At 38.8% G+C, this 14,558-nt stretch overlaps 1 protein-coding gene across 1 annotated transcript; it reads right to left on the bottom strand.

Annotated features, from left to right (window-relative positions):
- Positions 1-5,546: 5,546 nt before the first annotated feature.
- On the bottom strand, positions 5,547-11,775 carry drg1 (developmentally regulated GTP binding protein 1). The gene is made up of 9 exons (XM_073478647.1): positions 11,597-11,775; positions 9,526-9,649; positions 9,204-9,379; positions 9,049-9,118; positions 8,727-8,896; positions 7,757-7,887; positions 7,084-7,251; positions 6,818-6,940; positions 5,547-5,905 (listed from the first exon to the last, which is right to left on the bottom strand). The coding sequence occupies exons 1-9, from the start codon at positions 11,633-11,635 to the stop codon at positions 5,806-5,808; spliced, it is 1,101 nt and encodes a 366-aa protein (XP_073334748.1). The 5' UTR covers positions 11,636-11,775; the 3' UTR covers positions 5,547-5,805.
- Between the last annotated feature and the right edge of the window lie 2,783 nt (positions 11,776-14,558).

Below are 14,558 nucleotides of genomic sequence, written 5' to 3'. Positions count from 1 at the left end.
AGTAAATGCGTATGCGACAATATAAATATATTCCCATTATACAAAAAGGAAATGATACATGTGTGATGTCGGCTTTATGTTTATCTGCTTCACCTACATAAATACAAAACCCAAAATATATATAAAGGATGAGTGACGGTGTTGGCTTATATGGAAACCACACCCAAAAGGCATATGAATGGTAAAAATTCTAAGTCTCTCTATATACAGACAATGACACAGAAGAATACAGTAAATGAACATTTTCATTCCGTAAGATAACTCTTATTCGATATTTGACAGAAAACTGACCATGGGATGTTTGATATAAAGGAAGATGAAGACACCAAGCTCAAACTTTAGAAAGATGCTCCCAGTTACTTATTAATTCATTTTATTTTTTGTCTTCTCAAAGGTTTTTTTTGGGGGGGAGCGGTTTCACCACCACCCACAATTTATTGAAAACGTTTTCAGCTTGTTTGCAGCTCCAATTTAGCTGTGCATTGCATTGTGGGAGAATAGTATCCATCAAAAGCACATTAAAAAATCAGCCGCACACATTTCATGCTCAAAACCAGTCTTGTATCAGTATATAGTAGATTTGGGACATGATGTGTGTTGTTAACTAAATTGTTGTTAGAATGCAGGCTTTTACTTAAACTGTGTTTGCATTGGAACAACACATTATATTTGAATGATATGTTGAGTATAGAATAATTTCCCCAAGTAAACGTCCACTCTGATCGGTGTATACACTGAGTTTGCTAGGCAGAAATTGTTCAATGAAGACCAAACTCAGGGTCCTGGTATCGTATGTGCTGGCTCACTGTCACACTGTCATGGTTTACTGCAACACTTGTATAGAACAGAGTGTAAATGTTATGGGCTTTTCCTACTATGACAAGTTAAAATGTCTGCTGTTAAGAGAGCCATTAATATTGTTTAATCAAATGAATTTGATAAAGTGGATTTTAAATAAAAAATATAATAACTGCATTCAAGATGGCAGCTACGGCCAATTTCGTCACCTCATCCGTGATACAATCCCCATAAAATAAAGGTACAACCCACAATCCAACGGTGACAATGTTCATCATTTTAACTGGCACACACTATATCCTGCTAATATTAAAATTCCCAAACAAAGGAGGGTGCATTTTGTTGTGTACGCCAAATGCATTCATAAATATTTCTCCAGGATGGAGGGCATTTACTCACTACAACAAGACAAGGTTCTTGGTGTACTTCATCGCTGTAATGGTCATTCTGACAGTGATTTAAACCCAAAAGTCTTACATCAGTGTTTTCTAGAGTACATTATCATCTAATGCCTGCAACACGAGGCGTGTTTGAAAAAATTAATCAATTGAAAGAAGAGTCATAAAGAAAGAAGGAGTCTGGTTTGATCATTTAAAATTTATTGGTTAAATGCATTAGTTGTGATTTGACTTATGGGATAACATTGACTGGAATGTAAGTGGGAACTGTATAGAAACTGAACTCATATAATTTTATCATCATTAAGAGCATATACTCTGAACACATGGACTTGAATGTCTCAGGGTTTGATTTATGTATCAGTGAAGCGTCTGCAGTCTTTAAGGTATGACCTCCACTTGCTGAAATTATTAGCCATAGTTAAAAGCCCCTGAGCACTTATAGTAATTGATCGTTTCCACAAATCTGCCAAACTGACACCAACCAGGTTGTAGAAAATGACTGTTTTATGCAATAAAACCCTTTGAGCCCCACTCTTCATTAAATATAAAGAAACGTTGCCAGTAAAACACACAGGATGTTTAGATGGTATTTATTGGTCAAAGTCTTTGAGTACATCATGACATAAAATGACATGAATACGAATATGCACAACAAACCTTATCGTTCATTTTGTACATACCGAAGAGTCTCAGTTTCCTCCAAAGATTTCAGTTTTATTGCCCTATTGTAGTTTTATTTAGATTTCTACATTTCAAAGATGCACAAGTACATTACTGACTTCAAAATGGAAATCAGAGTTTTTGAATTTCTTGGGATTCCACGACTGAAGGAAGATTGAGCTCACAAGCCTCCAAGGTGCTTGGCACAACCATGGACAGAAGACGCTGCATGGTTAGATCAAGCACAATGGGGTCCTGGGCAAAGACAAGTCACCCAATGCAGATGACAGGAGATCCAGATTGACATTAGGTGCCCGAGTGACTTTGTCGCTTCTTAAAGTAAACGTAAGTAAAGAGAGAAAACCAGTAAAACAGAAATACACTTTTTGCTTTCGTATCATCCTTGGTGAGCAATGTGAAGTATCAACAGTCCTACCAGATATACCTTATCGTCAAAGTATTTTCTACAAGTTGAAGGACAATCCCAAGGCTTGATTCCTATCTGCAGTCCAAGAATCGAAAAAGTCCAAAGGTGTGAGGGAGGGGATCCAGGAATGAAACAAAACCCCAACACATCGCAACACTGCTTTACATCACGATTAGAAAAGAATAGTTGCAGTTAAGAACATCTGCAGGATTAAAAAAAAAGATTAATCATAGGTCACACCCACTGCGGAAAAAAGGGCTGCGCACGAACTGCGTCAAACCCCACCCTCCCGTCCTTCGCACCCGACTCTGCCAGACACGACTAAAAAAAATTATACAAATTTGATCACTATTTCACACAAAGATTCAAATATGAAACATTTTCTTGGAAAGATTTACAGCAGGCCTGAGGAATGGCGGCTTAATCAAATTAGTTCTCCATCACTCTATTGGGTGTTCTTCAACTGATCAATCTAAACAGAGTTTGGGTGATTCATCAGTGAGCTTGTTAGGTTTCGCAGCTTCTTATAGAGTCCACTCTCTGAAATTTTACAAGTAATTGACCAAAAAAAAAAAAAAAAAAACAAGTCTTGGAGGCCTAGGATACCAATGGACTCAAGAATGATACTTATCGTTGAGGACATTTACCATCCTCCTTACCCTTCCTGACGTTTTAGTCCTAACTACGTTAACGGTCACTGAGTGCAATGTCAAGAGTCATGATACCATCAAGCTAAGAGAGCTGTTTCTCCAAAAAGCTTTGACAATCTAGTTACCTTGTGTGTCTTTCAGCTCCCCTGGGACATCTTTGCTTAAAATGAGAAGGCATTGGTGCGATAATCAAGTTAGAGCTCTGGCAACTGAACCACTTTGTGTGATGAAATTACACCACAATACATATTAATGCACCAAAGAGAAACCCTGCATTTGTTGCGACCAAATGGCACGAAAATGGGAGTACTTTGGGTGAAAATGGTGGGCGGTGGCGGTGAAACAGACCTCTGTGTTTCAGAACAATGAGGATGTTTCAAAGGGATGCAGTGTGGCTGATGGGATGGTTTGATGGTTTTTTTTTTATGCATGGATGATTGTGATACATGATTATGCGTCCTTACCTTCTTCCTCCAAAAAGGATCACCGCACTCAGGAGTTGCAGTCGAACTCATGCGTCTCAGAATTCTAAATTTGACTAAAAAATGTAAGTCATTTACCATCAAAAGTTTCTGATTTAAAGCAAAAAAGTACTTAAAATAGTCTTCAGACTCAGGGTCACAGTGACCAACCCAACAAACTACCAGAGCAACTCTACAAATGTAAGACTTAATCAGAACTTACTCTGTATTTTACTGACAACCTCCAGCTGCCGTCCCTGGAAAGTCTTTCCAAGCAACCCACCTTTCCGTCCTCTGGTCCCACAGTCGATGTTCGGTGCCGCTGGTAGACTGAGGCGAGTGGGTGCTCTCTGAGCTGTGTCTTGGAGTCTTCTAGCTTGCTCTACTGGAGGCAGACTGTCCTGACTGCGTCCTCAGCACCCTTCAAGTCCCTATCTCCTGCCCCTCCTTCAATCAAGGAGGGGTTGGTGATGTTCTCTTGGGATAGGTGCACTGGCAAGGAGGACTTGATCAGGCTGGGATTGGACGTGGGTTGGGGAGTCTGGGGGGGCCGCTGGTTCCGCATTTCATAAATATTAATACAGAGTCCTCCCTCTCCAAATGGGTAGATTCTTTAATTTTGTTAGAGGGGGAAGTGCTTTATTCACTTAATGGCTTTTATTAGTGCCCGGTCTTCAACTCTTTCATTAGCTAAAGTGCTGCTATAATTTACAGGGTAAAAGGGGGTGGGGAAGGGGTGGTGTCTGAGGAGGGTTGATCCTGCTGCTGTGGGACAGCCAGGCAAGGCACTACCCTCAACCACTGCAGCTTTTTCCTAAAAAGTGGCTTTTCTCTCAGAAAGAACCAAAGTCTAAAACATCAGATGTACTCGATAGCATCCTCATTGACTGTTATAGTGTTGTCCTATATGTTGTCTCTCCTGCACATCTACTTTTTACAGATATATTAACTTAATCCTGTTGCATGTCTGAATCCTTGTTCAACATCCAGGACTAACATTGTTCAGAATACAGTGTAACCAATGATTAATAGGTTACATTGATGGCACTTCTGACAATTAAATGGCTTCTTATATATGAGCAGAAACAGTTTGTTTCTGTGGTCTTCCAGAGCAGTTTTTTTCTTTACCGCAGAGAGGATTGAGTTCACTGGGGAACAAATATTGAGATGTTGTATGATTTTATATTCTTGATGGTAAATGCTGATAGGCAAGATTGTTTAAGTTGCTGCTTTGTATAATGGTATATTGTATATATTGTATGTATATCTTAGATGGCTACATTTTACTGTTTCATATATATATGTATATATATATATATATATACACACACATATATACATATATATACACACACACATATATTTATGTATATATATATGTATATATATATAGTTAGATAAACGTAAGAGTCAGAACCAAAGCACCGCATCTTTGCAGCATACTCAGTATGCTATGAAACAAGCCCATATAGCTACCGGAACATTGTATGTAGCTTTATTGTTTGATTCGATGAAGTCTGGAGTCTTTATTCTTCAAATGTCCAGTCTGACTCTATCATACCATAGTCTATATACTAGTATATGCACTGGCGCCATCCAGTGCAATCACTGCCCAGTACCAGGTGCTCAGACACAAAATGGCCGCCCCACACTTCATGCAGGTTGCAACAGAACATTAGATAATGCAAGCTTCCAGAAGTGCCCCCAGCTCTGATGAAATGCTCTTTATTTTGCTCTGTGGAGTCTTGTTAGTTGTGAACAGCTGGCGTATGATGTCCCCAGACTGCGTCTGAGTGAATGAACTGATTAACCTGAGTGGCCGTCCCTAGCAGAGAGAGGGGGCGGGCCACCAGCCTGAATAACTGCCTTCATCATCAATGTCACATAAATCACTTAGCTGGACAAGGCTTTCAAATGAGACTTTGCTTTTTTCCTCTGAGCCAGACTGGAGTGGTCGCGATAAATGCTGTTGCTAAGTGCGGCTGTGTTTCTGAAGGAGACCATGTAACTGTGAACGAGCGAAGGACTCAGTGATGCAACATTTCTGTGATGCTTTAGTGGCAGACCACCACGTTATATCATCTTGTTACCTTTGATACATCCATGCTAACATTCATGTGGAAGTGTGCACAAAAAGACAAAAGCAAGATTCCTTAATGTTTTTTATTGTACAGATTTTTTTTAGATTTTATTGCAAGCCTTAACCAATATTCAATATGAACTATTCATGGTGTTAAGTACTGTAGGTTCTTTTAAACGTGACACTTACATTCATGTCATTTTGTTTTTAAATTAGAGCAGAAAACTGGGAACCACATGACACAGATGCTCTTATGGATATGTTTGATGATTTACTGAGCAACTGTACAGAACACTTTGTGATACAGAGGCCATGCAGTGAGCTCCTTTTACTTTTTCACTAGCTGGATAACATCTTCATCATCCATCACATGGTCCTTGCCCACCTTCTGAGGATTGTGTTTCACAGACGCTCCCCACACGAGTGCGCTGAAAGAGGAACAGTTATAAAATCATTAATATTTCTGTACACAAATGATACCTAGGAGGTAAAGAGGATGCATGTTTCATTTTACATCATCCTATCTAAAACACAAAAAGGATGAAGGAGCTCAACATGTGATAACTGACACCAGAAAATAATTTATACAGACATTATTCTTCTTCTTTCTGCACTATAAAATAACCTACAGGGTCCAATGACGCCCTTTAGTCACAAAAGCTTTCTAATCACATGTGTCACCGTTTGACCCGTTCATTCCCTGGAGGATGGGTAATGCTCAGCAGCATTAACATATCGACTGATTGATGATCTTGGCTCTCCCATTTAGAGATGGTGGTGCAACACATCTCAGATCCTAATCCAGACTCTCACGTTAATGCTTATCTGGCGTACCTCGCCATGAAGGAGGAAATGGCGGTGACTGTAGCGACCGTGTTGTTTTAAACCATTTGATGACCACTTATCATTCGGGTGTATGGGAACTCGATTAATGCCTTTTTGTGAGAAACCTAACTGGTAATAAATTAAATTGAATGTGAAGTAAAGCTGACATCATTATTAGATGTAAATGATCCTCATATGCCATGTGAGCGAAAAAATTTTTTTGCACCACTGGCTGAAGAAGAAGCATTTGAAGACAAATCTATTTCCAATATTCTATCTATATGAACCACAAATGAGACTACAGTTAAACACAAATTCAAACATGTTTATATAACAAGCCTTATTAGACACATTAACCATTCCTGCCATTAAAGGGTTAAGATTTGATTTCCTGGACAGTAAGTGTAAGGATTTAGGATAAGGAAAAAGAAAAACACACGATCAAATCTGTGTGTGAAGAGACAGAAATCCCTTGAAAAAAAGTCAAAGATTTTAACCAATTCTGCAGTACTTACTACTTCAATTCTTTGATGAGATTTTTGTGAATCTTTAAGCAGAAATCCTCGACTGAAGTCCGTCCGTCAGGGAGGACAACAGGAGATGTGTAATCAGGAAGCTGGCCTTTGGGTTTAGTGTAGCTGCAAATGAGCACATGATATCAGTCAAATTCTGCAGTCTGAAGCAACAAACATTTGAATTTCACACAGACTCCTTGTTCTGCACCATTTAAATTCCCAACTGTCTTTCGCCCCCTTGTGGTGACTGTATAAACAACTCTTACATGCGCACAAGCTGTAGATAGTCCCACATCTTCTCCAGCAGGTCGTCGAAGTTCCAGCGGTGGTGGGCTGAGATGGGGACACAGTGGGGCACCTTGTAGATGATGTCGAGTTCCTCGATGGAGATCTGGTCGATTTTGTTGAGCACGTAAATGCAGGGGATGTAGACCCTATGGTGACAAGACACTGTGAGTGGCTGTTGTTCATAAAAAAATGTATGCATGTATAAAAACTGATGCATAATCAACAACCTAGGTGTGGGCTACATAGCGATATTCTATCATTGTCGTGATACGAGACCATAAATTGTTGTAAATTTTGGATAATGTTATATTAGGGAGGTTTTGCTGTTGCCATGTGTGTTGCCTGGCAATGAAACAGTCCTAGGAGGTGAGTTTTTTATATTTAATTACATTCATGAATGGCAATCCCACAGGTTTTCAGTAATAGATGACATTGCTTAACTCAAGATTACACTATGCCTTACACACATATATGAAAAAAAGGTAATTGGTCTGAAAATGCAAGGTTGGAAACCTCCTGTGACATATGAACAGCCTTTTCAAACATATCTGCATTGGTATAGTGGGAATTGAAATGGGATTGAAGATTTCAACAGGCCACACCCACTGGGAATGACTAAGGAGGGCCCATTCTGGCACTTCAGCAGCTTACCGATTTCCCTCCACCACATCAATGAGGTCATCAGCTGTGGAGTCACTGCGCAGAGTGATGTCGGCATTGTGGATCTTGTACTCTGCCAGGATACTCTTCACAGTCTCAGCATCCAGCTCAGTTTGTGCACACTTAATAGAAAGAGACAGGCTTGATGTCAATCAGCACAAGAACGTGACACAATGCAAACGGAGATACTTTACACATATTAAACAGTGGCAAAAATGGATGATTTTCACATTGTACAGCTTAGATGAGGATTCAAATACAGAATAATGAGAATCTGGATGGAGTATAGGAGAATAAATATGCAGGAGCAACTTCAGTAAGTGTAGTCTTATGCATGTCCACCAGAGGGCAGCATACAAAAGTGTTTCATTGACACCAAAATGATCACACATACACGAGTGACAAATTAAAGGAAAAAGGATAACAATTACAGGTACAGGACCTTCTCTCACTCTCACTTGAAAAAAACTAATCATAAAGTGCTCAGTCACACTTTATCTGACGTTATGTAAGCATTTACACAAACATTTACAAAAATGGAAGGAATCTGTCTAACTCGCTGCCACTAAATAATACTGCTCTGGTTTAGCATGCATTTGATTCTGTAGATCAGTTCAAACCTTTAAATAACTTCTTTATACACACACACACAAGTTATTAAAAGGCTTTTACATGTTTGTTTAAGCTAATGAGATGCCAGAAAAATCCCCATCGTTAAAATGACATCCTTGACAACTCAAATCCTTCACGACGGGATAATGGCAGTATTAAGGGATTTCCTGTAATAGTGTGGTGGTTCTCGCATGATGAATGACAAGTAGACAACCAGTATTATAACACACACATGACGCCACTAAAACCAAGTGAATACTCTTATCAGAATTACATTATTCCTTTCAGTGACTCATTCAGAAGTTTCCTTTTCTGATTTTTAATAGCTGTCATTCAGCGTGAGACGTACTGTAGCTGTGAAGTTGATGCCTCCTTTGTCCTTCTTCTTGAAGCCGATGTTGGGTGGTTGCTTGTTAAGTCGGATGCCAAAGCCCTCCAGCTCATGTTCTATCAGCTTCTTGTGGCCAAGAGGCTTCAACACATCGAGCACTATCAGGATTAAGTTGCAAGTTCGAGCCACTGAAACAAAGGGGAGGAGGGTGACACAGACAGTGGTTGGAGCAGGAAGCGATCAAAAGGGAATGACTCAATTTAACTGGTCTGATTTTTTGGTTTAAAATTCTATTTTGTCAATGAAAACCTGTTTCAGTCTCACTGATAACATCTTTTACCTGCAATGACCTGTCTGCCTCTGCCCTTGCCATCCTTGGCACCCTCAATGATTCCTGGGAGATCCAGGAGCTGAGAAGGAAGGGGCAAGAAAGAAAAATAAGTAACCCACTGAGAACACTTTTGAAAAAACTGAACAAATAAGAAAAACGTGTACCTGAATTTTGGCACCTTTGTAGCGAATGACTCCAGGAACAGTCGTAAGGGTGGTGAACTCATAGGCAGCAACCTCTGAGTACACACCTGCAAGGTTACTGAGCAGTGTAGACTTTCCCACTGAAGGGAAACCAACAAAACCAATACGAGCATCGCCGGTTTTCGCAACATCGAAACCTAAAAGACGAACAAGATTTGGAAACTTAGATCAACCAAATATCCACTCTGATGCTTTAGATAACAGAAAAAGACTATATAGCCTGTGTAATGAAACCTACATCAGAGTAGAAAGTGTACAAAGTTCCTAAAAATAATAATCTTACCTTCTCCTGCTGCACCACCGCTGCCTCCTTTTGGTGTGATGAGCTCCCTCCTCAGTTTGGCAAGACGTGCTTTGAGCAGACCCAAGTGGTGAGCTGTGGCCTTGTTCCTCTGCGTCCTGGCCATCTACAAACAGTAACAACACCAGCGTGAGGTCTTATACTAGCTCTAGTTTTAAGAGGTATAACTAAAGATTACACAGCTGAAGAAGAACAACATCTTGTGGAGCACATGTTGCAACATACTGACAGCTTGTCTGGGGTGCTTCCCTGCATTTTATCCATTGTATGCTGGGATAGGCTTGGGGCTATAAAGTATGGAAGCATAGATTATTATATCTTCAGTAAAATGTTCTTATTGTGAATTTCTTGCAAAAAAAATGCACCATAAAGCCCTCAAATTCAGCTCGAGTGTTAACAATAGGGGGTTTTATACGTAGAAGATTAAAAGTTTCCTACTTGAACTAATTAACTCAGACTACTGAAGCTTCACATAAGCTAATGATAAACTTTGGAATACATTTTTGCGGACAGAGAAGACTGAAGATCATCATGTACATTATGTACACTTCATCATGAAGAGCTCCTTTATGGCCAATATCAACAGTTTCAGTGTTTACATGGGCAAATGACTTGTCTTGTTTTGAGACAGGGAACGTATCCCTTAGTTGTCAACTATTAAATAAATCCTCAACTTTTTTTGATAATTGAAAGTGCAAAATTCTCTGATTCCAGCTTTTTAAATACTAGTTCTTTTTCTGGTTTCTTTACTCCTCTATGAGAATAAACTGATAAACTATCTTTTGGTCGTGGACCAAAAAAAAAAAAGGACATTTGAGGATTTCATTTTAGGATTAACTAATCATTAAATCAAGAAAATAATCGTTTGTTGTAGCCCTACTATCATTTTAAGTAACTAGAAGGTGGGATTTAATGCAATGACGACTACGGATAATCAGAATCAGGAATACTTTATCTATCCACGAGGGGGAATTACTACGGTACTGTAGCTCCTTCTAAAACAGAAATATCACACTATAGAGAGATTTGAACAAAATAGACATATGTTTGCATTAAACTATGTTTTGACAACAATATATTTACATTTATAAATAGAATTGCTACTAGAAAGAGAGATGTGACTCGACATCACTGTAAATGAGGGCAACCTCAATGATTCTTTGAGTGTAAATAAAGGTTTGAATTTAATTGATTTGAAAGATATGTGCATTGTACCACACTATTATTGTAATTTAGATAAAACTGGCTTATACTGCAGTATGTAAGAGTTGACAGTAGTAACCAGAATAAATAAATGCTACAAATAATAGAAGAATATTACACAGAAAAATGTGGTTTTGAAGGGTGTGGTACCATCTACCAACTTGTGGGGAGTTAACTGAGGGTCAGTGTTAAGGGGTCACAGTAGGTGCATGTTTCTTCTTTGAGGTACTAAATAATCCAAATTATAACAGCAAGCTTCTTAACAAAAGTTCTTCTTCGGGACTAATTTAAATTACCTAAATAACCAACGCTGCAACACATTTTTGATCCCTTGGCAGTCTGTCACACACACTTTGTGGCCCAGTGTATTGGGAAGTAACACACTGACACGTCGAAAAAAGCCGGTTGCTAAATAAAAAGTTGACTTTCACAATACGTTACTTGAGGATGAAAACTAGATGTGTTTAAGGGCTATTGGAAACAGATGACTGTGGGTGCGAGATTAAACACAACATCAAACCTGTATACGGTTGATGATTTGATTGGCAGCCAATCAAACTGAATCTGGAGTCAGCAGTAGCCGTATCTGTGCTACCGACCTAGCTAGGGGATAGCAACAACCTCTAACTTTTAATTTTACATCTATAACACATTAACAAGCCGAATGCACATATATGGCAGCTTTCCATCTAACCATTTCAACACATATTGTACTCTGTCAAGAAATATTAAAGTGTACAACGAGGCCCAGCTGTTTGAGCTAGGCTAATATTTGCTAGCGGTAACAGCTAGCGGTTAGCTACAACGTGACTGATTCCATGAGTTAGCCAGCTGACTGCTTACACCTTACCTCACTTTCAATTTCTGCTATTTTGGCGAGTATACTCATGGTGACGGGTATTCCTGTGTCCAACCGACGTTAACGAAAGAAGTTGGAGAGATTTCACATGGAAGTTGGCAAAGTTAGATGTTATTTAGCATGCACACTAGCCTATACCACGCAAGTGCCGCTAAGCGCTTCTTCGCGGGAAATCTCGCGAGGATATCGTTGGGGAGGAGCATTATGCCCAGTGCGTTGACTAACAGGACAAATGTTATAAAAAGGGAGAAATGCACACAGGACATTATCTGCCCGAACAACCATAATCAGAGTTGGTAGTGCATGCTTTCTCTAGGAAAAAGTGACATTTGGTTTTAACTGAGATGGTTAAATGATATTGCTCATCTGCCAAATGCATAAATGTATATATTTAAACCACCTATACTTACATACATACTACATACTGCACTTAATTACATTTTTGAGGTACTTTATACTCTACTTGAATAATTCCCATTTATGCATTATACTTCTGCACTGCATTTCACTGGGTTAGGGTTAAAGGCGGACAAATATTTTAGCTACTTTTAACTCCACTAATTTATATTACAGCTAAAATCCATTACTTTTCAATGACAAGCTTATTGTTACAGATTAAACCAGTGGGTCCCAACCTTTTTGGCTTGTGTCCCTTTCAAATGTCTTTGAGTTGTTAGCAGTTGCACCAAGCAGACATATCCCCTTTAAATGATGTTTTTTTAAATTAATTAACAGTTTGAGGCCCAAGAAATACATGTTTTTTGCTTTCATACCCCATGTGTCATCTCAGCCCCGAGATTTATCTTGTCGACCCATGACTGGCCCGACCCCTAGTCTGGGTATCACAGAACTAATCAATGTACCAATATGCATGCCTATGTAAACAAGCTGCAATAGTAAAATTCTGCTGTTTACACATTAACACATCAGTAACAATCTAATAATGCCATATGAAATAATATGTCAGGCCTAGGGGCCATTTTTTTGCATAGTGAGTACATCTACTTTTCAAATACTTGAAGTGTTTTTTGCTTTAATACTTATGTACCTTTACTTATGTATGATATAGGACTTTTACATTGTGATATTGATACTTTTACTAGAAGCAACATTATATAGAAATTGGCATTTTGAGCAATTTGGCTCCCCCCACAGTGTCTGAGTGCAACACCACTGCTGTAAAAACAAACCACGGGTCTGTGCCAATTTGTCAGACGTAATGTAGGTGCTAACTAAGCAATTATTAATTATCGTTAATCATTATGTCATAACAATGGTATATGCTGAAAACTTGTATGTTGAAGTAAACATGTATGTAACGCTGTGATCCTACCCTCTCACTGAAGTTACATAGTGCAGAAACAAGTGATGGGGGCAGACTGGCTGAGACAGAGACACCATTCACCCTGTTACAAGACACTGTACCATCAACATGATTTTGAAGCTGTTAATTTAAGTTAAAAAAGTCACACAGTGTTGCTTTAAGTTAAGGATTCGAGCGTACAGCATACATAAAAATGCCTACAAGTTACTATTCAGGGCATAATATACCCTGGTGCACTTTTACATACACCCTTCCTTAATTTGTCTTGATCAGTGAAAAATCAAGACAGGTCACCACACAATGAAAATACATTTAGAAATGATTTGGACCAACACTTTTACTTACCTGTGGGGAACACACGTATCATCTAAGACACATTCTCACACAGTAAAAAAGGACTCAGGTCAAATAGTATATTTTTATAGTCTGTTTATTGTTTGAGTCGCATACAGTATAATCTCTCATTGGTTTCTATGTTGCTGAAGTTTGTGGACTGAACATCTGTCATTGTGATGACCATCTGATTGAACTTATTGGTTAGTGGGTGGGCTGGTCAAGATCAGTGGTGCTGATTCTCCTCTGACCCATGCTATTCTCTATGAACCTTGAAACCTTGCATTAACAACTATTTTCATACTGTGAATATTAATGTCTAGAGGGTATATAGGCCACATCCTGGCATTTCACGCAGCTGATATGGAGATAGACTGCATGAAAGGCCAGAGAGGAATATTTCAATCAAATTTAAATATATCAATTTGACTTTTGACATTAAAACATAAACTAAAAACCTAATAAATACCAATCACTGTAGGTTGATTTACCAGTTCTGCTCATGAATATTGCTCTTCCAGCTCAGCCAACAGTGTCATCTGAATCAAATGCTGTAAAAATAAATACAATCAGAAGAATAATGCAATTTTTATATTGTCTATAATTAAGTTCAGAAAAGAACCTAAAAGACGACTTTATGTATGTACCTTAACTCCAGTCCAAGATTAATGAAACCATATGCTAGATATGCTGAGTCTGTCACTTCATCCATCCCCTTTGTTGTTTGTTTAGTTGTAGGAGGTGTGCTTGTCCTCATGAAAGTATATAAAAATAGGCATTTTCTTTTTAAAAGGTAGATATGGTTTCAGCGAGTTGTTGTTCAGCGTCTGTTGTTGCCCAGCTGGGGTGACAGCAAGCATAAATAGCACAGGAAGGAAGGACGGGAGGTGAGACACAGCAAGACAGGGGATAATTACTGAGTTTGTGATCACTCAAGACATTTCTGTCGACCTCTGCAGGTCTGAGTTAATGCTTGTTTTTGAAAAACAGAAAAAGGGCTTTGACTTGATTCATCAACACTAGCCACAACTTGAGAATTGACAATAATAAACCCATGCCCAAACATCTCAAATGTTCTTCTTTTAATGAGCAACGCATCTTTATATCATACGTCAGTCAGCATTGAAGTGCATTGATTAAAAAGTAAGTGCAAGTACAGATTTTGATGCATTCATTTTGACTAGAGGATTAAATTATTTGCAACGTCGCCCCAAAAATAGTCATTCTACAGGGGCACTCTGCAAAAGAAAAACTGCTATAGTTGATGCTGTTTCTAACCTAAAAGATATATGTTTT

Source organism: Pagrus major, chromosome 12, assembly GCF_040436345.1.
Source record: "Pagrus major chromosome 12, Pma_NU_1.0".
NCBI lineage: Eukaryota > Metazoa > Chordata > Actinopteri > Spariformes > Sparidae > Pagrus > Pagrus major.
Note: the sequence above shows the minus strand (reverse complement) of the source record. Positions and strands in the feature narration are given on the sequence as shown.